Below are 25,213 nucleotides of genomic sequence, written 5' to 3' on the forward strand. Positions count from 1 at the left end.
AATCATTTTGCCAAAACATGATGTGCCTGGTGTTGAATGAATAGAGAAGAAAATGACAGGGCTCATGTCAAGGGTCTTTCAATATGGTGCTAGAGACAAACCAAAACCAAAAAGCCAGTGCAAGTATTGCTAGTGTGATTAGCCAAAAGCCACAAAATCACAGCCCTTTCGGTCCATTAAAGGAGGCCTGCTGAGGTAACGTAAGCCTTTCTCACACTGGTCCCTCCTCATACTGGTCCCTCCCTCACGTCCTGCTTGGGGGTTTGCAGCAGTTTCCTCCAGGCCGCCTCCTCGCGCAGCCTTCACGCTCCACAGAACGGCCCAGCTGACACTTCTGAATGCACTTGTTTCAAGAGTCCCTTGTAAAACTCTTCAGTGGCTGCCAACACCTGCATTACCAGGAGAAAGCCCAGCGCCCCCGACCTGCCTTGTCCTTCCGTCTGCTGCCTTCTGTGCCTCACATTCTTCTGAACGCTCAGCTTCGTAAGTATATTCTCATTCTTCAGCTTTGTTCGTTTCCTAGGTGTCTAATGTCTTTTCAGACTTGGCCCAGGTATCTTGACCCTCTAAGAAACCTCTCTAGAGCGCACCCCCATGTTGGTTCTCACTGCGACATGCCATGTGGCCTCACTGCCAGGAGCACGGGGCTGGAGCCCGATGGCCTGGGTTGTCACTGACTCGGCCACTTGAGTGTTACCTCAGTCGACTGTGTTGTCTGCGCTGAGCTTTGGTCTCTCCTCCATGAGAGAGACGGGAGACGGGAGTCAGACCGACTTCCCCGGGGTGTCGTGAAGATTATGTTAATCAGAACAGTTCTGGGCAAGTCGGCAATCCATGTTAGCTCTTAGCAACACTTACCATGTATTCTTTGTTGGTGTCTGTCTCGTTTGCCAGCAACGAGATCTCTGAGGCCAGGGATGGTTTCTGGTCACCTGTGAAACCTCGACGCGAGGGGAGAGCAGGTGCTCACACGAACGTGCCTCAAGTGAACTGTTGAGAACCTTTTTGGAGATGAACATAAAACTTGGGTGACAGATCGGACAAAGCGTTCCGGGTAGGGGTGATGACACATGAGAGTGTAAGGACCAATCTGTGGAAGGCTGGAGAAGCGGCTTAAAGGAAAAGGATGGTCCTTAAGGGGAGGCAGGGTGAAAGACGGGGCTGAAGAAAGGGAACAACGAAAAGGCTGCAGCCCAGAGCCGCGGACACACGGAGTGCGGCAGAGTTGGGTGGAGAGAATTCTGACAGCGGGGAGAGTGGTCAGAAAAGTGGGGTGAGTATTTCTCAGCAGCTGTAATAGCTACTGTTCCCACACCCTTCTTCCTTAAAAAGAAAAGGCAGTTTTATGATCACAAAGAAGCCACATTTTTTTTTTATTGAGAACTCGATCACTACATACATTCAGTATTGCACAAATCTCAGTAATACAAACTCATAAGCATAAAGCTACTGCGCTGCTCCGGGTTTTGGTGCGGTTGGTGGCAGCTACTCAGCAAACACAACACACGTCAAGGAACTCGGCTGCTTAGCTTCTTAAGACTTGGCTTTCAAAAAAGCATGTGGCATCTCATCAAACACTTACTATGTCCAACCTAGGAAACTCAGTAATCACATTACAAAAGGAACACTGTTAAAAAGAAAAATTGATGCTAAAAATGTTAGGTTAAAATAGTAGATTTAAAAATTTTAGCAACTGGACTAAAGATTTGGAAAGTGTATGCTTATTGGGGATTTTGGGAAAAGACCTCCGTGTTCTGCTGCACAATCGCTACTACATTCCAAAAGGGAACTTCTGGGTTGCTATAGTATCTCCCCTGCTCATATAAACCACTGTGGCACACTTCAGAAGGAACAACATGGCAATTCACATAAAGGGGATTTAAAATAAGATTTTTCCCACTCAAAATAAAATAAAAAATGAGATCTCCATCAAATTACACAGAAATCTCATCAACATGTCAGCCAGAGAGACCAGACAGCCCGGTCATTTACCTTCACTGCCCACCCCAGAGCCCAGGCTGCATGTCAGCCCTGCGGCTCCACAGTGCGCGGCGGACACAAGCCCTCCTCCTGTCCCAGGGCTTTGCTTCCTTAGGTACAGGACCGAGGGGGCTGGGCTGCATGGCTTGTCAGAGACCTTTCAAATAAAAGCATCTAAGCTTGAGATCCCTCCTTGAGCAGACGCCTAGGGTAGCGAAGGAAACGGATGAAAAATGGTGGGCGGGGCATTTCTTAGGCTGTCACTCAAAACCATTCAGGGAAATCTTTGACACCTCCATCTATTGGCATCTGATGCTGCTGCAGGGTGAGCGAACGAGGCGTTTCACAATGAACTTTTGGGTCAAGGCCGTGCCAAGCTTGTGCGGAAAAACGATGCAGCACCATGTCAACCCAGCAGTCAGGACCTTCTGCCTCTGAATTCGACAGCCATCAACCTGGCTGGAGCTGCACATTGCAGCTGTTCAGAAGAGAGTTGCAGAATCACACTTGTTAAGACATGTTTACCAGAATCCTCCCAGGCAGGCACCTTCTGTAAAACTGGATCTAGCAGAAAGGGTGCACGAAAGTAAGTGCAGGGTAGGATTTTTTTTTCTGTACAGATCAGAAAAATGACCCCTCAAAAATGATGGCTTCTTACATTCTGTCCCCTAAAAAGAATACAAACATCACCTCTGAAATCTAACACACTGGCTTCATTTTCCAAATGCATCACTTTATTGTCCTCAGGAGGCAGCCATGCAGTATGAACCTTAAGCACGTGACGGGCACACGATTTCTTCAGCAAGCCCGGGGCTTCCGTGGGCTTTCCTGGGGCTCACGGCCAGAGGAGTCCGGAGGAGTCAAAGGTTAAAGCTTTCTCCACAGCCACATGTTCCTTTGATGTTCGGGTTATTGAACACAAACTCACTGGATAGTTTGTCCTCGACATAGTCCATTTCTGTTCCTAAAAGTGTCAGCTGAGCCTTCTTTTCGATGAACACTCTGACTCCTTGGGGAGAAGAAAACACACGTATAAAGCCTGCACGCCAACAGGACCTGCTGATTCAGAGCACGAGTAAGCTTTAAATGGTAACCACTAACGAAGACCCAACAGGACGTTTTTGTCTCATTATGTCCTTTAAGGGATTCCGAGCTCAGTTTCCTGTCCCCTCTTTCTACACAATAATCTATGTCAAAAACAATTACCTTAGGTTAGGAAGCTGTACACAAGCAAATTCAATGACAATACTATGTAAAACTACAATTTGCTTTTCACTATATTTCACCCATTTCCCCAATTTGCAACATAAAGAAAACAGTGAGAGTTTTGTAACGATGGAGTCAGTAACGTTTATGAAAACCCTGCAATGACACCTGTACACACTGCCACACCTGGAGACACACAAAGGACTGTGGGACAGTGGGCTGGTTTAAGATGACACAGCAGTCCTGTCCTTCTGTGTACGGACTGGAAAACTGGTGACAGCATAATCTCATAGTAATTATACAGGCAGAAGTTGGCATCCATACAAATACAATCGATCTAAAAAAGTTTTCTTCCTCAAGAAATTGAGTCATTACTTAAATATAAACTACATGTATTTATTAGATCTCTTCTTTAAGATGAAAAATTTAAGATTTAAATTTATGTATTGATTTAAAAACTAAAATATTAACACAAATCTTTTGTGGTTAGTAACTCCAATTTAGTACAATGAACTCACACCAGGAACCCAGGAAAGCTAACCAACAGCACACTTCCGGCGCACAAAGCCGCTGTCACAAAACCCTTGTACGACAAAGTTCCCTCAATGTTGTAGCATTAATTTATTATGTTTTAATCAGATTGCTGCATAGGGGTAGGAAGTGGGGGGCAAATATAAAGAACTGAAAATTTTAATTTGGAAATTAAAATTGGAAATATAGAGTACTCAAGAGCATGAGATGATGTCATTTGACATACACATAAAACTGCTACTTCACACAGAAGTAGTTGGTTCATTTTGAAGTTTTATCATCTTAAACTCTTTTAACACACAACGATAATCTTTCATAACTGAAACAAACAAGTTTATCCAATAATCTACCAGACCACAGCCTCTGGAGTAAATCCGATTGGGTTCAAATATCCACAAGGCCACTTACTAGCTCTGTGACCTTATGCAAATTATTTCATCTTCCCATGCCTCAGTTTCTCTTATCTGCAAAATGGGGACAACACAGTACCATTCTCATTAGGCTGCTGTTATAACTCAGTCACTACAGGAAAGTCCATCACATCAAGCTGTGCCCGCCTCACGGTGAGTAAGCACTGCACGTGCCATTCCTACCATCATCATCATCATCACTTTGAACATTTTAGGTGAAACAAAGTGCCCAGAAAACGTACCATCTTGAACAACTTCTTCATCAGAATCTCCTTTTGTCTTTGTATATTCTAGAGTGTAAGACAGGCCATTACAACCTCTGGTCCGGACACCAACTTTCACACCTACCTGAAAAAATCATTGTAAATATAAACTGAGTTTTAAAATAGCACAGGTTAAATAATCATATTTTAAAAAGTCCTGACTATATGACAGTATTCATTTATTCAGAAGTTCAAAGATACATATTAGATTCCCGGCTACGAAATGGCCCTTTAGGAAGCAGAAGTGGAATGGGAAACAGACATTTTATTATTTTTATATTCTCACCTGAGGACATTTTCTTTCACTTCTTTTAGAGAGAGGAAGGGAGAGAGGAAGGGAGAGAAACATCGATGCAAGAGAGAAGCATTGATTGGTTGCCTCCTGCATGTGCCTGGCTGGACTGGGGATTACACGTGCCTGGACTGGGGGTCCCAGGTGCCCACGCCGGGACCGAGGATCGACCCCGCAACCTAGGAAAGTGCCCTGTTCGGGAATCGAATCGTGACCTTTTGGTACATGGAAGGATGTTCCAATCAACTGAGTCACATGGGCCAGGGCAGGAAACAAGCATTTTAAAATTTTACCTATTGTACAAACATCATTATGACACTAGTGGTGACCCAAAAACAATAAAAACCAATTATGTATAAAGAAAACAATACAGAGGGGAAAAAAACAAACTATAGTCACCACTACCCTAAAAACACAGGTTGTATGTTTTTTCCTATTTTCTTTCAGGCTTTTCATATGTATCATCTAAACAGAGTTTTTATTATAGCAGAAAATTTTTCCTCTTTGTTTTTTCCACTTAAGACATCATCTTTCCATGTAATTACAAGTAATACCTATATAACATCCCATTATACCAATGCATAGTTATTACTTAACCAACTAATAGCCATTTAGGTTGGGAATAACACTTTTATGGAAAGAGTTTTAATCCAAAAAATAAATGATCACTTTTTAAAAAGGTTTTATTGACTTACTTTTTGAGAGAGGAGAAGGGAGAAAGAGAGGGAAAAAAAATCAAAGTGTAAGAAACACACTGATCAGTTGCCTCCCGCACACCCCCAACCAGGGACCATGTGTCCTGACTGGGAATCGAACCGGTGACCTTTAGGTTTGTAGGCTGGTGCTCAATCTACTGAGCCACACCAGCCAAAGCTAAATGATCACTTTCTTTAAAAGATAAAAGAGCCCTGGCTAGCATAGCTCAGTGGATTAAGTGTGGGCTGCGAACCAAAGCATCGCAGGTTCGATTCCCAGTCAGGACACATGCCTGGGTTGCAGGCCACAGCCCCCAGCAACCGCACACTGATGTTTCTCTCTCTCTTTCTCCCCGCTTCCCTCTCTAAAAAAAAAATAAAATCTTTAAGAAAAAAAGAAAAGCATCTGATGGCAGAGATGACAACCTAATAAAATGAACTTGCTCAAAAGTCAGTTCCACAAAAAAAAAAAGCATTTTGGCTCCACCTCTCCCTGGGAGAGGTTCTCAGGAAGTTCCCCTAGGTTAGGTTTGCTAGGTTCGTGGGCCTGGAATCATGCTGCCTTTCCATGGGCCTTAATTCTAGGGCAGACCTGTGTAAACATTCTCAAACACCAGAAAGCACAGACTGTTGCCAACACAGAGGGAAGAAATTTAACAAGTGACCAAACAGCCCTGGCTGAGTGGCTCGGAGCATCATCCCACACACCAAAAAAGTGGCGGGTTCGATCCCCAGTTAAGGAGCATGAGGAGGGCACCTGATGGATATTTTTTCTCTCACATCAATGTTCTAAAAATCAATGACCATATCCTCCAATGAGAATTTTTTAAAAAAGATAACCAAAAAGCACTTTTAAAATACCAATTGTCTACCTTAATGTAATTTTCTAACAATGTCTACTGAATTTCTATTCTTGGATCTTACCTGCTTTTTAAGTGTGCAACAAAAGTATCATCATAAAAAAAATAATATTCCACCAAGCAGATCCCGATTCTCTGAAAAGAAGCAACGTGCACTTCCTTTAGCAAAGCAATCGTGGAGTGGGAAGCTACTGGTGAAGAGAGTGAGTTAAAATGTGAAGCTGCCCGGGGGTTTGCATGAGCTGGAGTACTCACAGAGTCATCTCTTCTGTCCTTAAACAACTGCAGGGAGACAGAACTACAGTTCTCTTCACCCTCAGAGTGGCAGCTCAGAGAGCTGAGGAGGGAGTCTGACATATTCAGCATGACAAATACCCAATAAATAGCCTTGCTCAAACTCTGGAGTGCAAGTCTTAAGTATTTAATGTAGCTTTTATCTTTGTAAGCAGGAAGATCAGCAAGCAGAAGTCCAGCTCTGAGAATGGATCTAGGCACTGAGAGTGTGTGAGGGCGCAGCTTCAGGCAGCGGGAATGTGGAGAAGGGACGGCTGGTGTCACAGTGACACCCGATCCAGTGCCTGCTCAGTCCTTTTCACGTCAGTACAAACAGACACCCGTCAAATCTACAAAGCTAAATTTTTGCTTTATTTGGTCAATTAGTTTATCCAAATGGAGCTGGAACGGTGACATATTTTATCATTTAGTAATTCTTAGGAGGAGGGTGCCAGAACTCCCATTGTAATGGGAGATTGTACATGGAACCTAGGAACTGCTCCGTAGTCTAATCATTAAATGCTAATAGTCTTGGAAGTAATTCCCAGTTTTCCTCAGGCAGTCAGCAGTGCACGAGTATTGACATGATGCGCACACCGCCTGCGCAGCAATCCCACATCTAGGAACGCGGCCCTTGTAGATGCACTAAGCCACACTGACAGGCCTAGCGCAATGGGCCCGGCCCACGGCACACACTGAGTATCTGATGAATGACGTTTTTGGCAGCACTGAATGAAAACAACACAAAAGACCTGTAATGTGGGGGACTGGTTAAATAAACCACATTGGTTCAATGGAGTATACTATTACATGCAGCCATGAAAAAGAATGAGTGGACTTCATGTAATGATATGAAAAGGTCTTCAAGCTATTTTACTAGGGGCAAAAAGCCAAGTGTAACCACAGCATGTATGGTATGCTCTTACCCAAGCAGGAAAAGAGACACGTGCACAAGCAGAGACTAGTGGTTCCCCTCAGGGAAATATTTTTGGTCGTCACAACCAAGGGGTGGAGCAGAGTCATGGGCAGAGGCCAGAGATGATGCTAAACATCCAGCGACCCACCCCCAACAAAGAGTCATGCAGCCCAAAACATCAATGGTGCTGAGGCTGAGAAATCCTGGTCTATAAAATGTACGGATTATCTCTAAAAGGGCACTAAAAAGATGCCTCTTGGAAGGGAGAATGACGACAAGAGGGCTGGGGCGAGAGCATGGCTTCCTTCCCAGGGGGTACCCCAGGGCAGTGTTTGAGCTGAGGGGGCATCTGCGATCCTGCTCCTGGGCACACGTCACCAGTTTGGCTCAAACAAACTCTTATAAAAAACAAAACAAAACAAAACAAAAAACCATGAGCATATTTTACTTTTAAAATAAAACCCCCTCAATAATGAAAGCATACTGTTTATCACAAGCTAAATTTATTGTGAAAATACAACTGTTTTTTGCCAAGTACAAAATCCATTTGATTGGTTTTACTTACATGTTCAGGCTTATCTTTAAGAAGTTGTTTTATCTTGTTTACCGCTGAAGGTGTCTGGAAAAGAAAATGTTCAGCTTTTAGCTCTAAAATCTGCATTCTTCAAAGCCTTATGAGACTACGCAAGTCTACCTTTAGCAAACTCATGTGATGAATTTATGTTTCATTCTCACCTGTGTACCTTGTGGATTTTATACACAGTATATGAACTCTACTTAAGAAAATCATTCTCTTTATTTTAAAAATATCTTCTAGCAACAGCTTTTTCATCTTGCTCCCCTCAGTGAATGTTCACTCCCTGTCATAATCTCCACGTCACTACCTCCTTCCATCACGAATGTCATCTCTCTGGGCAGCATCTGTTTTGTGCTCCTACTGTATGCCCAGCAATAAACAATTGTCTGACACACAGAAGGTGCTCAATAAGCCAAGGAATGAATCAAGTACCTCCCTGAAATGGCCCACCTTCAGGCCCTTTTCCTGTTGATTATTAACCCCACTGCTCCTTTGCTTACCCAAGCCCATGTCAAATCCACCGAACCACATTCCTAGATGAAATGCCACCCGCAACAGATAACCCAGAGTATGCCTCTTGTCCCAGTTCCACCAAATGTTCAGACTCTAAAGTTGGTTTCAATCAGTATTTCAGGGTATTTACGCTAGTCATCGACGGAAACAACAACAGGGAGGAGACTTTTAAACAATAATGGGGAGAAATGCTTTTAACCTAGGCTCAGTTGTCCTCAAAATAAGAAAAGCATCACAACGTACTGCATGTGTACAGGTGCGCTCCATCCACACCTTTCTTGAGATGGAGGCTGTTCCAAATGGAGCTGTTCCAGGGCATTCCAGGTCCACCTCCAAGCTGTGTCCCAGCCCATCAATTGACTTAAATGGGTATAACAGTCCCTCTTCCTCAGGATTCACGGAGAGCATTTAGGACAGTGCCAAATACAAGCCAGCTGTTGTTACAATGAAGAAATCATGCCTTTCCTACTTTATTAGTTCCTCTAGCTGGCAATGCTGGGCTGGTCCTCCAGTTTTTTGTATTGGCATTTTCCTGGTTTGTGATACCACAAAGAGTGGATGCCACAACCTGTGCCTGGGTGCTAACTGCAGCCAGAACCAAGCCTGTGCCAAGGGAGCTGAGCCAATCGACGGCATCAGAGTGTGCTCTGCTGCTTTGTCTGGTGGGGCTCAGCCAGATGAGGGTGTTGAAGGAAAGTCTGGACCCAAATGACAAAGTCGAGACTAGCATTTTTAAAACACAGAAAATAACACAAAATAGAAAACAATGCATCACACTTGATAAAGATGAATGTGAAACTTTGACTTGGTGAGTATATGTGTGTGTGTATGTCTTATTGTGCATCACCGTAAAAAAATGAAATAAATCACTACCAGTAGGTGTTCATGAAGGCCTTTACTTATGATTTTATCAGAACAGGAGGCAAGCAGCCCAACAAGACAAGAAATAGTATGCAGGGGGAGAAAGAAGGAAATACTGAAGAGAACAAATACGGCTTTTATGTTTTTGGAATCTGTAGCACACCAGCCTCAAATAGTTACAGAAATATGAATACAAAATTTTAAGTGCTCATTTACCCTTCTAAATGATTGCCAGTGAAAACTAGCTTCCATAATTTTCATGGTCACATCTCCCACATGAGTCCTGAAGAAATTAATGTAATTGTCAAAAAGCAAAAGACCTCTGCTAAGTCACATAAAAAAGGCTCGGCCATGGGAAAATATTCCTTGCAAGTACAACCCAAGGCACGGCCTCGGTTTGAAGCTGGGGGTCAAAGGCGTAGAGGGCGCACCGCTGCGTGACGCACTCAGAACACAAGGGGCCTGTGCTCACTGTGCTGCCAGCAAGCCCCAAGGGTTTGATCTGCAAGGGATTTTCTAAGTGATCTAATTTACTTTCACAAAATAGTATTTCCTTCTTTTCTTAACTCTTAGTAGAAAACACAGGAAGCCAGGCATGTCTGAATTTTCCTGTGTCAGGCAAATACCAGATACACTCCTTTGGGAGGAGTGTTGTTAATGATGGATAGCCCAGTTAAGGGGAAAGATATGATTATATGCTTTCCAAAGTGATGGATCTGATTTTCAGAACAAGTCAGAATGACTAAACAGGGAACGTTTAGGACTAAAAGAAAACTTCTGGCTAGAAAAGGTATTTTTTGTGTGTGTCTCAGGACCAGGCAGAAGCTAAGATGCTTACTTTGCTCTAAATCTATTTGCATACTCCAGAAACTTTGCACTTAAAATCAACCTGGGAAATAGTATGAAAACTTTCACCAAACAGTATGCTGCAAGCCTACCAGCCTTTCCATTTCACTGCATTTCCCCAAACTCGAAGAAACCCATACTTGTCCAAGAAATATGTGTAATTAATGACTCTAAGTCACCTGAGATTTGGCCAGTGAATTAAGACTTAAGAGATTCTTAAAACTCAATGGTATATGATAGTTTGTAATCTACTAATATGTGTATTGCAGAATAAGATATGCTTTCAAATGAAAGAATAATCTTTGAGTGAGTTCAGCCTTTTAAAAAAGGACTGCCAGCCTTGCTCTGTTGGCTGGAGAGTTGTCCCCATGTCCTGGGGGTTGTGGCCCCCTACCAAGGCACAAGCAGGAGTCAACCAGAGAATGCATGAATGGGTAAAGCAGCATATCAGTATTTCTCTCTTCCTTCTTCTTTCTCTAAAATCAATTAATAAAAAAATTTAAAAAAAAGATTTCCAGTCTGTTTTTGGTGTTAAAATTATTGGGAAAGGTACTGTAGGTAATGCATTTTTCATCTACTTCATGGCAACACACTTTTATTCAATGCCATTTGGTTTCTAGTCCTTGCAGCAGAAAACTTTTCATCCTTGATACTGTTTCCTTAAGTAATTACCCAGGCAATTTTCACTGCTTGCTGCTTAAGAAAAAATAAAATGAAAACCCAAAGTTAACTCCATGATTATATATAGTAAACGTACCAACAACTACAACCTACTTTAACTTCATTATAAATATAGCATTTTAAGGTTTAAAAGATGGTAAGTAGCAACCAATGAACAAATTATGGTGTATTTTGTTTAACTGATTCTTTAACAGCTGTGGATGGCATTGTGGTGCTGTTTTCCTTTTGTCTTTTCCTATTCCTGTGTGTGTGCAATCAGAGCATATGTATGTGACTGTCACCTACATATTAAAAGGTTAATGTGTTTCTTGTTTGAGCCCTGGCTGGGTAGCTTAGCTGGTTAGAGTGGGATCTAACCAACTAGGGGTCTGATCCCTGGTCAGGGCACATACAAGAATCAACCACTGAATACATAAATAAGTGGAACAACAAATCTACGTTTCTCTCTTTTCCTTCCCTCCTCTCAAAATAAAAAAATGTCACAGCAGCCTGTCACCAGTCTTTTCGGTCTTTCTCTCTAGCAAACCACCAATTCCCTCCTTGGTTACCATCACTTAATGCAGATAATTTGGTAATGACAACATGGAACCGTGTTTTAATTTCACCAACTCCTGTTCTTAGCCTCTCACTGAGCTCCAGTAGACTGCACAGGTCCAGCGCTTCTCAAAGGCTGCAAACAGGTCAAATTCCTGATGTCAAAACATGTGTATCTAGGTAACATTGAGCTCTTCTTACCCATTTCATTGAATTATCTCTAGTTTCATTTGCTCTCATCTGTTTTCCCTCTTTACCCTTTGATAACTTCACTCCTTTTACATTTCACAGAACATGTTGGGAGTTAAAAATGTTTGCACAAACACTTGGAAACTAAGCACCAATGGCAATACATGCATGCCACAGCGTCTTAAGAGCAGGAAACATGCTAGGATTAAAATGACTGCAAGCCTGTTACTCTACGCTGTTGGCAGAAGGCAGCACGGACGTGCTTTTTCTCTGGCACCAGATTCTGTGCAGATCACAGGAAAAAAAAAGTGAAGTTAGCCAGACAGCGAAGTAGGATGAGTTCAGGTAATGGACTCCTGCAAGTTAACCACAACAGTTCATCAGAGGCAACGTGGAACCCTCATGAACCAACGGCTGACAACAAAGCAGTGCTGGTGGCAGAACTGGCCTGGTAAGTGGTAACACAAGGAGTTCCGTAAGGAGAGAGTGCCCAGGTTTTAGAAGGTGGGCAGTGTTATTATTCCTACTAATTCCTAGAGGTGACAGAGACCTGGGGAGTGGGAACTATGTACCATTTATTTCTTAGTCTGTGGAATGGAGAGGAAGAGGATGACTCAGAAATTTTAAACAAACCAGTAACATGTCAAATGGTGGAGAGAAAAACAAGCAAAAAAGTGTCTCTGCACTTCTTGGTTCTACCATTACTAGTGGCAGAATTCTTTTCAACCCTGAATAATTTATATTGAGATTAAAATGATACGCAAAGTGTGAATCATGTCCTCTAGTTCTTGTGATATTAAGACTTTAGAAAATCTGAATAACTGATAGTTATCTTTCAAACATGAAAACATGCTTAGTGGCACATAAAAAATATAAAATATAGTATCCTATACAATCGGCATAACCTTCTTATGGGCCTAAAACATCAATTCATTGTAAAAAAGAGTTCTCCCACCTGATCATGACTTTCTTCTGTTTCTCTACAATTTTCCAGCTTATGGAACTACACTGACTGAAATCAATGATTCCATTTAAATACAGTAATCTATTTTCCTAGTCTCTAGCTGATAAATACTTGCACAAAGTCCCTTAATCAAGGGTGTGTGTGTGTGTGTGTGTGTGTGTGAAAAACGTTGACCTGACCATAAGCTTTCCAATGAAATTAATCTTTACAAACTGCAAAAACAAGTGACTGTTTAATAAATACACGATTTTCTTTTGGGATGACATGTTTTGGAACTAAACAGAAGTGATGGTTGCACAATATTGCAAATGTACTAAATGCCCCTTAACTGAACACTTTACAGTGATTAAATTTATATGAATTTTCCCTCGGTTAAAAATAAAAGACACGCTGCATAGTGCGTCAGAGGTCTAGTATGAGCGCTAAATTCTTTAAGTACCTGCGTTTATACTCTGGTGTCCTCTGAGTGTGTCAGACCTCTCACCCAGAAAACGGTGTAAAAACAAACTCAGGATAGACAACTTTATTCTTTGTTCTTTGAAAGAGCTGACCGAGGCCTAGAAAAACACAGGCAAAGAGGATGTTCCAAAAAGCCTCCGCTAACCCCAACACCAGGAAGTAACCCTTAATGCCCAGCAGCCTTCACCTCAGCAAGGGGGTGGGCTTTGTTGGGGACGTGCTCTCACTGCCAATCACCGCACTCACGCTGTGGTCCGTAGGCGAGCCCCCGTCCTCCCCAAGGACCTCAAGGGTAAATCTGGTTTATTCACCGAGCTATGCGCGCTTGGGGCCAACGACCTCTGAACGTGCGACCTCAACCACCGCTTCCCTAAGCCTCCCCAGATGTGTCCCGGGCTCCGAGGAGACTTGTGCGGAGCACACGCACACCACCCCTCCCCCTCACACGGCGGGCGCGGCCTGATGGGAAACGTAGTCCCCGTGGCGCTGGATCGCGGGGGCAGCCCCTCCCGGATTTATTTTCCTGGCAGGGACGGGGGTTCGGGGGTTGTAAGGGCGTAAAGCTACGGACTGGGCGCGGGCCCCGCTGCTCGGCTGTGCCGCGTCCTAACGCCGTGACCTCCCCTCGCAGAATGGAGGTGAACCAATGTCAAGGGCCAGGCCGCGCGCAGCGTTCACTCACCAGAGTGAGGGCGGCCCGAGTGGCCTGCAGCTTCCTCTTGCTCACAGCCCGGACAGTGGCCCGGACTAACGAAGCCGACATTCTCGCCGTCCGGCGCCCAGGTGCCTTGGGCCGGAGCTCAGAAGCCTCACCTTCTCTCCATGGACACAGCAGCGCATTGACGCCACAAGCTCCGGCGCAGGGAACCTCAGGCCCCGCCCCTCACGGTCCGCCATTGGGCAGGCCGTGTGAGTGACGGGTGGAGGGCGGGGCGCGGGCTGTGGGCTCTTGTTTGCAGCTTGGGGGTCCGGGACGGAGGTCGTCGAAGCACGGGCGCTCTCGGCGCGACGTCCGTCCGGAGCGGGGTGGGTCACGCGAAATGCCTTCGGACTTGTGGGCTCCCAGGAGCGTTGCTCCAGGCTCTGCCCCCTGGGCAAAGTACACCTCCACCACTTAACGCTGAGTAGTCAACCCCGCACGGGAGCTTGTGCTCTGGGAAGGCAGAAAGCGTCGGAGTCCCGGACAGCTACAGATAGTTGTCTTTTTTGGTCCAGCTGGGCAGTTCTTAAGAGCGCAGAATTACCGCTGAGTCGTAGAATAAGTAAAGAGCCCCCCAACCAGCGTGCTGGACTGCTTGGGATGTTGAAGGATGGTACTAAGGCAATTGTTCTCTTTAGGTATCGTTGTTGGAACCCTACACTACATTAAGATGTGCTTGGGCAGCTCCGTGGATACTTAAATTTATAGTGAGACCCAAGCTTGATTGAACACCTATTGTCAGACCTTGTTGTGGCTGCTCAGGGGCCCTGCCTTTTAATTCCGTTAACTCAGCAAATATTCCTGAGCACCAGGCTCTATATCTGAACACACACAGGAAGCCTGGTAAACGGAGGACCTACGGAGGAACAAGAAATCCTGGTTGGATGGACGTGCAGCAGGAGGTTAGCAGATGGGAGATCATCAGGATAGTTGGGTATTGCTCGTGGAAGTGCTACAGGTAAAGGGGAAAATGTTCTGTGGCGTGGTGCTGGGAGGATAGATTCTTGCTCAGCGTTTTGATGTGTAAAGAACTAATGGGTGCGGTGTTTTGGAGCCCAGTTTATCTTTAATGCCCCAGAGCCTACAGGATTGTGTAGTTCAACATCCCATTAAGTAGTTCCTTCCTACTGAAATGCAATTGCATTGGCAATTAGGAGATGCAAATTGTTTTTTCCCCTAAGCTCCAAAGCACACAGAAGGAACTGGGATTAGGAGACAGCAGTGTGGTGGGAGACAGTAGTTGGGTGATTTAGGGACAAAGTATTTTACTTCTCACATCCTTCCTCCTACAGATATTGTGAAGATTAAATGAAAAGCCCTTAGAAGAGTACATGGCACATGGTAGTGCTCAATAAACTTTGCTGCTTATTCATGGATATTTAAAGATGCCACACATCTTGAAAGTACTCCGTATAACACAATGGTGCATACATGCCATTATGTATTTGTCCAAACCCATAGAATGTACCACACCAAAAATGAATCCTAATGTAACCTTTGCATGGACTTTGGGTGATGATGGTGTGTCCCTATCGGTTCATGGATTGTAGCAAATGCCTCACCCTGGTGCAGGATGTGGATAGTGGGGGAAGTTAGCTTTGGGGGGGGCATAATGAAATTCTGTATTTTCTGCTCAATGTTGCTGTGAACCCACATTGTTGCTCTAAAAAGTAAAGTTAATCAAATTGTAAAAAAAAACCCCGTTACCATTTTTTATCAATTGTTGAAATATCACACGGTTGTGTAGCACTTTACAGCTTTCAAGAGAATGGGCAAGCACACTGGGTCATAGCAGCCTCACAACTCTTGAGCTGTATAGGACAGGAATGTTGGTGCGGCTGTTTGAACGGATGCTTTAAACTCAAGCCTTTTAATATGAATCATCAGACGCTACTTTAAGAATGCAGTTCTAAGTTTTTTCTGATTTAGTGTATCTGGTGTATACTTAACAGCCTTCTTTCCTTTAATTCACACTACTCAGTTTTTAACTTGGTTAGGTGTTTTGCCTATTAAGTGCTAAATCCACAAAATCTACTTGTCAGTGGTTCAGTAATACCTATTGTTATTCGAAACTGGCCCAGTTCCCTTAAACTGGTGTTAGAAGAGTTTTCATGACTATAAGAAGTAGGTGCAGCCCTAGCTGCTGTAGCTCAGTGGATTGAGCACCACCCTGAGAACCAAAAGGTCACTGGTTGCATTCCCAGTCAGGGCACATGCCTGGGTTGCTAGCCACGCCCCCACTAGGGGGTGTGCAAGAGGCAACCTATCACTGCTTCTCTCCCTTTCTCTCCCCCTCCCTCCCTCTCTAAAAATAAATAAATAAAATCTTTAAAAAAAATATGTGCACTCCTTTATCTCAGAGCGGCAGCTGTTGTGTGGTGTCAAAGTGAAGTGGGGGTGGGAACTGGTGAAGAGGATTGCAAGCTGCAACCATTTTTAGATTTTCACTAATAGGTTAAAAACTTTCTATTAGGGAAATGTTCAATACTGCACCTGGGATTAGTTTCAGGGTTCTAGACATTTTAAAACACCTTTTCCTAATAAGACCTCGCTTGATCCTCACTATGCTGTGCAAGAGCGTGTGTTTTCACTGTATAGGTAAGGAAACAGGATGGCCAACAGGTTAGGAGGAGGGCCACACTTTCAGCTGGAAAACTGGCAGAGCCAGACCCCCATTAAGTCTAGAATTTCACAGTGACGTCTGCTAGCCTCAACTGCTGTCCACACACACCAGCTTTGGAAGAAAAAAGCATGGGGGACATCTTCACATTTTTATGGTGAGGGGGAGTTGTTAAAGTCTATTTTTGCTTTTCAACTTTTTTTTTTTTTTGGCCTGTAGCACTATGAACCCTTTTGACCTATCTACCTGCACATTTTTCTACTTGAGGAAAAAGTTTAAAAAATAGCACTATTGATGAAACACATTTTAAGATGAAAAAGTAAACTGACGACATCTCAGAACATTTAAATAAAAAAAATCAAGTGTGTACACTGTTGATACTGTACACACTGAGCACCGATTAGTAAGTATTGGTTTGGTCTATAAAAATGGATTTCCTGTATTTGTTTGTTCCTGAGAGAAAGAGAAAAGGAGAACCCCGGCAGTGGGGTGTTTGCAGAGCATGTTGAGAGATGGCCAGCTGCGCTGAAGAGATAGCTGTGCCCTGGAAGCTGGACATGCATGGAGAAGATGTGTCTGTCCCCAGGGGGCACTGAGAAGGGGCTGTGACCTGCGTCCAGATAAAGGGAGCACAGAACCAAGAGCAATCCATTCTCTAGGTCTGCTGGCAAATACTGGTCATGGTCCCACTGACCCAGTGTGAGGGACCAAAACCGAAAGGCATAATACACTGGACAGAATCTACTTTGGAAATCAGAATAGAATGTAAGAAAGTTTTAACATCCTTAAAAGTATGTAAGAAAACATGGTTTCTATGAAAAGACAATACAAAATAAACTAAAATGAGAGGAAAGGAACAATGGGTAAAGGTCAAGAAAATTAGATGTCAACTGACATAATTTATGTCTGAAACAGCAAACAGCAGAATGACACTAAAAATAAAGCCAGTCACGTGGAGATAAAATTTGAGAAGTTTTCCTAGAATGAAGGAAAATGATGAGAGGAATATTAAGACAAAAGTATTTTTGGAAAAAAAAATCAAGAGGGAGGTACATTGGATGCAATTTGTTCCAGACGAAAGTCACTGACACAAAAGTTACAGAGATAAATACACGCAGAACCATCCATGCAGAAAAATAAAATCTACAGAGGAACAAAAACTAGGCTGGCCTCAGACTTCTGCTCTAATGTCAGAAGACAACAGCACCAACAGCTTTCCCCAGGATGTGTGACAAGAACTGTATGCCCCGGCAAGTTCACTTTCATGCATGAAGGCAAGAGCAGCAGCTGAGGTAAGTCGTGTAAAGCACGAGTTTCAGCCCAGGCCGCACAATTCACTTACTTCACGAGTTTGTGTTCATTCAAACTGAGTCAGGAGTGACCCCTGATTCTTTCTACAACAGCTTCCAATTCTAAAGTTAGTTTTTACATGATTCTTCTTTAGCGGGAGCATCTTTTTCGGTAGTGTGTTTAGAAGAAGGGCCACGGGTGTGCACTCTTGGAGGTCTCGTCTATCTGGAAATGCCTGCCCAGCAACCACCCTCTGCCTCTCTCTCTAACGTATTTGTCCCCCCGAGTCTGGGACTATTTGTGCATTCCCAGTGTTGGCCATCCAGCAGGTGTCAGCACAGGCAAGGGAGCATGAGATACAGAGTGGATCTGGAGGGCCCTTCCTCCTTGATCTAGTTTCCTCGTCAAATTCAGGACTCTCACTAGAAAGGGATGTGGATAAAATGACAGGTAGAAATTCGGTTTTATTTCAGAATCAAAATGAAGCATAGTTCTGACCATGTACGACTTCCGCAGGGCTTGTGACGTTACACACCAGTTCCCCAGGGGTTCCAGCCAGACCCAAAATGACACCAACCAAACCTGTGATTGGCAGAGACAGCCTCTTTAATCTCCACGGAGTTTTTGAAGTTCTCCACCCTACTTTCTGAATATCGTAAAAAGTAAAAAGCACTTTTATTTATCATTTTTCCATTGAAAAGGTTTTTTAGCAGCAAACAGGACTACTTGTTTTCCTCACTTCATTTTTATGAGCATAATAGTGATATGTCAACTTCATTAAAATTAGAGAGGGAAAGACCCAAATCCCCTCACTGACACTGCTCATCCATGGAAGACTCACATAAACGGGTAATCATGTTCATGTTATCATTTCTACAAATATCAATAAAACAAGGTTTGTAAATCATACATACAGTAGTAGCAGTTCACACATATTTGACACGCTTTCCCGTGAGGATTCAGTAAACAATAAATATAACTTCCCCTCTTCAAAACAAAAAAAAGGGGGAGATGTATAGGAAAGAAAGGATTAATTTACTCAGGGTTTATCAACACACCATTTTAGTGTGAATTGAAAAGAATTAAAAACCATGAAATTGTATTCACTGAATACTGGCCCATAGTTACACCGTTTTTTTAAACCTGGCTCAAATACATAACATCATGGCTTTCTATTAAAATCGTTAAGTCTATGAGGATTTGTGGTAGGTAAGACTACATTAAAATTTTTTTTCCTTATTAAGAATTTCATTCATTAAAAAACAAATCTGACATTTTCCTTCAATGTTAAGTTGAAGCTTGATCTATGCTGCTGTGTCCTGTGAAATGAACCTAATTTTCCAAGTGATTAGGAACGCCTGAGTGGCCTTATAGAGCGCTGCATTTTCCTTCCCTCATGATTCCTGCTGGGTCCTCTTCGCCAAGGCTTTTCCCTGAGTCATGTATTTACTGGAAAGGCTACCTAGAGGAGGGGAAGAAACAAAACCCAACATAAATAAAATAAGCCTCACTTCACCACAAAATCCGTAACATCACTTCTTCTCGTTAATTACTCACAGAAACTCTTCCCACTGGAATTGGTCACTTGTTCTGAATTAAGTAATTAGGCTAGATATAAAAAAGTACACAGTATATGGAACATGATCTATTAAACATAAGCCCAGTCCAAAACAAAGTCTTTTAAAATGTAGACAAGATGCTAGAGTGACATCATTTTAATACAGTTTTAGAAATAAGGATTACTAATTAAAACCACATACAGATCAGTTAATACTTTTTGTTCTGGAGTCTAAACAAATAGATGAAACAAGAAAATTGAGAAATGTGTAAGTGATTTTGTATAAGAGGTTGCATTTCAAATCAATAGTAGAAAGGAAGGGTTTTTTTCAAAAACTGGTATTGTGTCAAGTAAGTAATTTGGGAGGTTAGGGAGAAGTTAGTTTGCTTCCTCACATCATACCCTTGCTCCCCACTCAATTCCGAATGAACTATGGAATGAAATATTAGGGAGTCAAAGTATAAGAGGTAGCGAGTATTTATATAATACTGGGGTGGGAAAGAGTTTTCTAAGCACATCACTACATGGTTTACTTATGAAAAAGGCTTGCTATACTTAGCAAGAAAAGAACTTACAAATCAATAAAGATGAACAATAGATACAAGCACTATATGAAAGAGAAAAAAGAGCATGAGTAGATAAAAATTTTCAATATCAGTGGGTAATCCAAAGATGGAAATTAAAACAAGACACCAATTTCTGATCAACAAATTGTTTAAAGGAAGATCAGAAGGACAAAGAGGTGGGTAGAAATTTTGCTGAACGAATACTCACATATACCTTACAATAGTGTAAGTATGTCCAAAACTTGTGATTTGATTAAGTATATTATGAACACTAGTCATGCACAGAATAATTAATAACATGAGAAAAGCAGGTTATAAACCCATACGAATAATATTTTCATAAAGAAATAAAAATTAGCCCTGGCTCGGTGGATTGAGCACAGGCTACGAACCAAAGGGTTGCTGGTTTGATTCCTAGTCAGGGCACATGCCTGGACTGTGGGCCAGGTCCCCAGTGGGGGCCACGCGAGAGGCAACCACACATTGATGTTTCTCTCCCTCTCTTTCTCTCTTCCTTCCCCTCTCTCTAAAAATAAATAAAATGTTAAAGAAATAAAATAAAAATTAAAAACATGTTCTCATGGGAAGAAATCCACCAATTATATATACAGGGGTAGGTGAAAGTACGTTTACAGTTATGAGTATGCAAAAACAGTTCATTCTTGTATTATTATTTATTGTATTATTTACTTGTATTACAACTGTAAAGCTACTTTTGACCACCCCTGTATTTGGTGCCTTATTTTCCTTATCTGTAAAATCAGGGCGCTAATGCTATGCCCTTAGAATTACAGTGAAGATTACAAAAATACATATAAAGCAAATAAAATAGTACCTGGCACACAGAAAGTACTCAATAAATATTAAATTATTATACTGATGCAAAAAGATGGAAAGACTTTACCTCCAAAATCTAAATAGTAGTTGATGCTTTAGAATGGAGTAAGTATAAATGGTCTTTATTTCACTTCACTTAACTATACTTTCTAAATTGTCTAAAGCAAGCATATTAAGTATGCAAATAAAAACTTGTGCTCTCAAAATCAAACTTTGCAAAGCAGGGCATCAATCATCTACCAGAGGTGTCCAACCCACAGGCCCAGGATGGCTATGAATGTGGCCCAACACAAAATTATAAATTTACTTAAAACATTGAGATTCTTTGTGATTATGTGTTGCAATGTATTTAATGTGTGGCCCAAGACAACTCTTCTCCCAGTGTGGCCTAGAATCGCCAAAAGGTTGGACACCCCTGACAGACAGTCAATTCACCGTGCAACATGCGTGTCACTGGTCAGGAAGAAACAAAGCACTCTACTGTGGCATTTATATCACAGAGTGTCTACCAGTCTATAGGCACACATGTTCGATATTCTGAACTGCACAAAGTATTGAGGACAGGCTTTTCACATGAGGGGAAAAAATTAGATCACTACCTCATACTTTACACACAATCCAGATGTATTAAATATCTAAATAGGAAAAACAAAGTTTTAAAGATATTAAAGATACGGCTGATGTGGCTCAGTAGATGGAGCGCCGGTTCAATTCCCAGTCAGGGCACATGCCTGGGTTGCAGACCAGGTCACCAGTAGGGGGTGCTTGAGAGGCAAACACACACTGATGTTTCTTTCCCTTTCTCCCTCCTTTCCCCTCTCTAAAAATGAATGGATAAAAATCTTAAAAAAAGAAAATATAGATGGATATCTTTATGACTACAGGTTAGGGAAGAATTTCTTAAAGATGACTTTAAAATCATGAACCACATGACCCTAAAAAAACCCAAAAACTACTCACAGAAAATCAAACATTTGATTATCTCAAAACTAAAAATTTTGGAGTGGCAACAGACACAAGTTGGAAGACAAAATACAGAGGAGGAAAACACCTGGAACGTATATAGTAATGGAGCAGTATTCGGAAGAAATGATGACCCCTTACAAATTAGTAAGGGAACCATGATGCAACAGGAAAATGAACAAATGATTTGAACATGAAATTCACAGAAGAGGAACTCCAACTGGCCAGTAAACATATAAAGAGGAGCTTAGCTTCACCAGAGTCAAGAAAATATACATTAGAACAACACTGAAGTACTTTTCACTCATCAGATATGCAAAAATCAACATTGCTGGTGGGAGTGGCAACTGTTTCAACCAATTACAGGGTCATTTGCTAGCATCTAACTAAACTGAAAATGCTTCTATTCTATGACCTAACAACTTGACTTCTGGGCACATAAACCCTTTAGAATCTCTCACCTATGCTCAAGGGCACTCACACAAGCATGTTCACCAGAACACTTTACAACAGCAAAAAATCATATGCAATCTAAATGTTTGTTTACTGGGTAATGGGTACATACAATAATCTGCATTCATATAATGGGATACTATTAAAAAAATCCAAAATCTACACACAAGAACAAGTATAAAAGTTTAAAATCACTGTTAAAAATAGATATGGAAAAGCAGGTTGCAGCTAGTTTTATACAGAATGCTATCATTTAATGAAGAACTGAAGGGCACCTAAACTCATAAGGGTATATGCCTCTGCGATGCAGAGGAACATGCGAACAGAATGGGCCTGGGGTGGCAGCGAAAGGGCACTTGCACTATTTTAATCTTTTATTAAAAAACGATTGAAACCCTGGCTGGTGTAACTCAATGGACTGAGCACAGGCTTCGAACCCACGTGTCGCTGGTTTGATTCCCAGTCAGGGTACATGCCTGGGTTGCAGGCCATGACCCCCCAGCAACCGCACATTGATGTTTCTCTCTCTCTTTCTCCCTCCATTCCCTCTCTAAAAATAAATAAATAAAATCTTAAAAAAAACCCATAAAAACAAAACAAAAAAAGATTGAAAAGACAATATGGGAAAGATGTCAATTCTCTAGTAGGTGGGTAGTTGTTATATCTTTTTATGTTCCCCAAAATGTTAAGAAGCCATTCTTTTTTTTTAAAGATTTTATTTTTATTTATTTTTAGAGAGGGAAGGGAGGGAGGGAGGGAGAGGGAGAGAGAGAAGAGAGAGAGAGAGAGAGAGAGAGAGAGAGAGAGAGAGAGAGAGAGAGGGAGGGAGAGAAACATCAATGTGCGGTTGCTGGGGGTTATGGCCTGCAACCCAGGAATGTCCCCTGGCTGGGAATCGAACCTGGGACACTTTGGTTCCCAGCCCGCGCTCAATCCACTGAGCTACGCCAGCCAGGGAAGAAGCCATTCTTTTCAATAATCTTATTTACTGTATTACCTAATCATGCAGCCTCTTATATATAAAAATAAATCTCAGCATACTTGAAGAAACTTCAAAGCCAACAGAAATAAAGTATGAAAGAACTTTTATGTAATCTGGGGAAAGAACAAGAAATTCATAAAATTGTGTAAGCATAACTTGAAACTACCCCAAAATTTGTGAGATCAAGCTACTAAAAGAAAGAAAGAAACAAACAAATGTCTGTGTGGTGAAACAAATTATAAACGAGGTTGAAAAAATAAACTGGGGTGGAAGTGGTGAAGGATGCTATAACAGTTGACAAAGCATGAACAAATTTCTATGTAGAAAGAACTAAAAACAAAGATTGGCTACTCTAATAAAAAGATGTAACATGAAGAAATACAAATGAAAACCTGTAAACAAATGTTAAGAGTTCAACGGTAATAACAGAAATTCAAGCAGACTGACAAAAAAAGACAATTCCAGTGAAGTGAGGGTGTGGGAAACAGGTTGTGAATGACTCTCTGGCATTGTCTGCCAACAATGACAAGCTGGCATTTTTGGTACCACTGTTGAAATGTGCATACTTTTTAACCCTTCGTTCTAACTAGGAATTTATCCTGAGGACATATACCTAGGGAAATATGCAAATATACTTTATAGTGTTGTATATACAGGGCGATCTTCCAATTTGGGTACATGTATTCCTGAGCTGACTTAACAAGAAAAGTAGGAAAAGGGTTTTAAGGGAGTTGATTGCAGCCTCTCAGTTTCCATCTGAATTCTTTCTGAGAATGCCCTCACGGCCAAAGCTTTGGGCTGATTCCTAGGAATCACACCAATTTTCCTTTCCAACTCTCCTTTCATAATTCTACTGTATTTGCCCGTTTCCCAAGGTGAGATCACTGTAATGTAAAAGACAGGTATATCTCCCAACCATCTAAACCTTAATGTGGTGCACTGCTCTGGAATTAAACACCTGGAGGGGTAAGGAGGCAAACAAAATGATGGTCTGTGATAAATGTGAATGCCTCTAATAAAAAACCCCGATTTTTAGCTCTTGTAAAATTACACTGATAGCTGATAATCATCACAAATAATTTCTGATGATACAATCCTATGTGACTTTTGGTTATTTAATGAATGAAAAATAATTAAGAATTAACATTGTAATAAATCTTCTATTCCCAAACTGTTAAAGAATTTCTACTATTTTTAATTTGCTGTCATAAAGACTACTGAGGTTTCTACATATCTACCATAAAAACAAAAAAGTTAGAAACAGCAATGATAAGGAATGCTGTTTTCATTTCTGCAGTGAGTAGTATTGGTCTAAAGATACACAGATGCACTGGGGGAAGTTCCATCTATTTCATTAAATGAGTCATTTTTAGTATGTAAGCTTAAAAAAGTAATTTCAAATAAAAATGTGTCACATTTGCTTTGATCAATTATATTGTTCTAATAGTTGTAAAAATGACTTACACTTCTACACTTTGAAACTTAATAAAACCTTAAAATTCCAATTTACATAAATATTTTTGTTGCAGATAAGAATGATAGGTTGATTAATAAAATGTTTGAAATATATGATAAAATATATCATCTTAAGATGAAATTCTATGGAAGTAAACAACAGTATTTAAGGAGAAAAATGAAATGATATAACATTTCTGCAATAATACTTATATTTCATTTGATACATTTAAGGCTGATTTACAATTGTATTTATAATGTCATTATTTATATTCTTCCAGAAATTACAAGCTTTGCAACTATGATGAAAAATCTAGATGTCAACTTAAAAATATACAAAGAAATACACACTTCCAATATTTTGTGGAAGAGTATATAAGCAAAAAATTTTGAAGACATTGATCTATTATGTATTTGAAAATAGTCCCTTAATCAGGAATGATTAAATAAAATAATAATAGTCATATGTTGAAATATCAAGAATACCTGGTACAAAAAGGATGCTCTGTATTCACAGATAATAAGCGCCCCCATACTATTTTTAAAAATATACCTCTATAATTTTAAGTTTACTATCATAAACAGCTTCTTTTTTTAAGTAAGTTTTAACATTCTGGTCAAGAAAAAACGTTTAAGTATACATCATCATGAGGGAGAAAATATATTCACTAATCTCTTTATAGCATCTTTAATTTTTAAGGTTTCAAACCAGGGGATTAAAATGGAATGAATGAAGAGA

General features: G+C 41.4%; 2 protein-coding genes across 8 annotated transcripts in view; both read right to left on the reverse strand.

Moving 5' to 3' along the window:
- Positions 1-1,341: 1,341 nt before the first annotated feature.
- Positions 1,342-13,934, reverse strand: ISCA1 (iron-sulfur cluster assembly 1). Its single transcript, XM_028514855.2, has 4 exons — positions 13,733-13,934; positions 7,992-8,045; positions 4,370-4,475; positions 1,342-2,989 (listed from the first exon to the last, which is right to left on the reverse strand). The coding sequence occupies exons 1-4, from the start codon at positions 13,811-13,813 to the stop codon at positions 2,841-2,843; spliced, it is 390 nt and encodes a 129-aa protein (XP_028370656.1). The 5' UTR covers positions 13,814-13,934; the 3' UTR covers positions 1,342-2,840.
- Positions 13,935-18,104: 4,170 nt separating this feature from the next.
- Positions 18,105-25,213, reverse strand: part of TUT7 (terminal uridylyl transferase 7) — a 52,593-nt gene continuing 45,484 nt past the window's right edge. For all 7 annotated transcript variants that reach the window (XM_028507263.2, XM_036021803.1, XM_036021804.1 and 4 more), the window contains one exon: positions 18,105-19,122. In XM_028507263.2, the coding sequence (XP_028363064.1) occupies positions 19,055-19,122 (68 nt within the window). In that variant the 3' untranslated portion in view covers positions 18,105-19,054. The remainder of the gene's footprint in view (positions 19,123-25,213) is intronic.

The sequence above is a fragment of the Phyllostomus discolor genome, chromosome 3, assembly GCF_004126475.2.
Source record: "Phyllostomus discolor isolate MPI-MPIP mPhyDis1 chromosome 3, mPhyDis1.pri.v3, whole genome shotgun sequence".
Classification (NCBI taxonomy): domain Eukaryota; kingdom Metazoa; phylum Chordata; class Mammalia; order Chiroptera; family Phyllostomidae; genus Phyllostomus; species Phyllostomus discolor.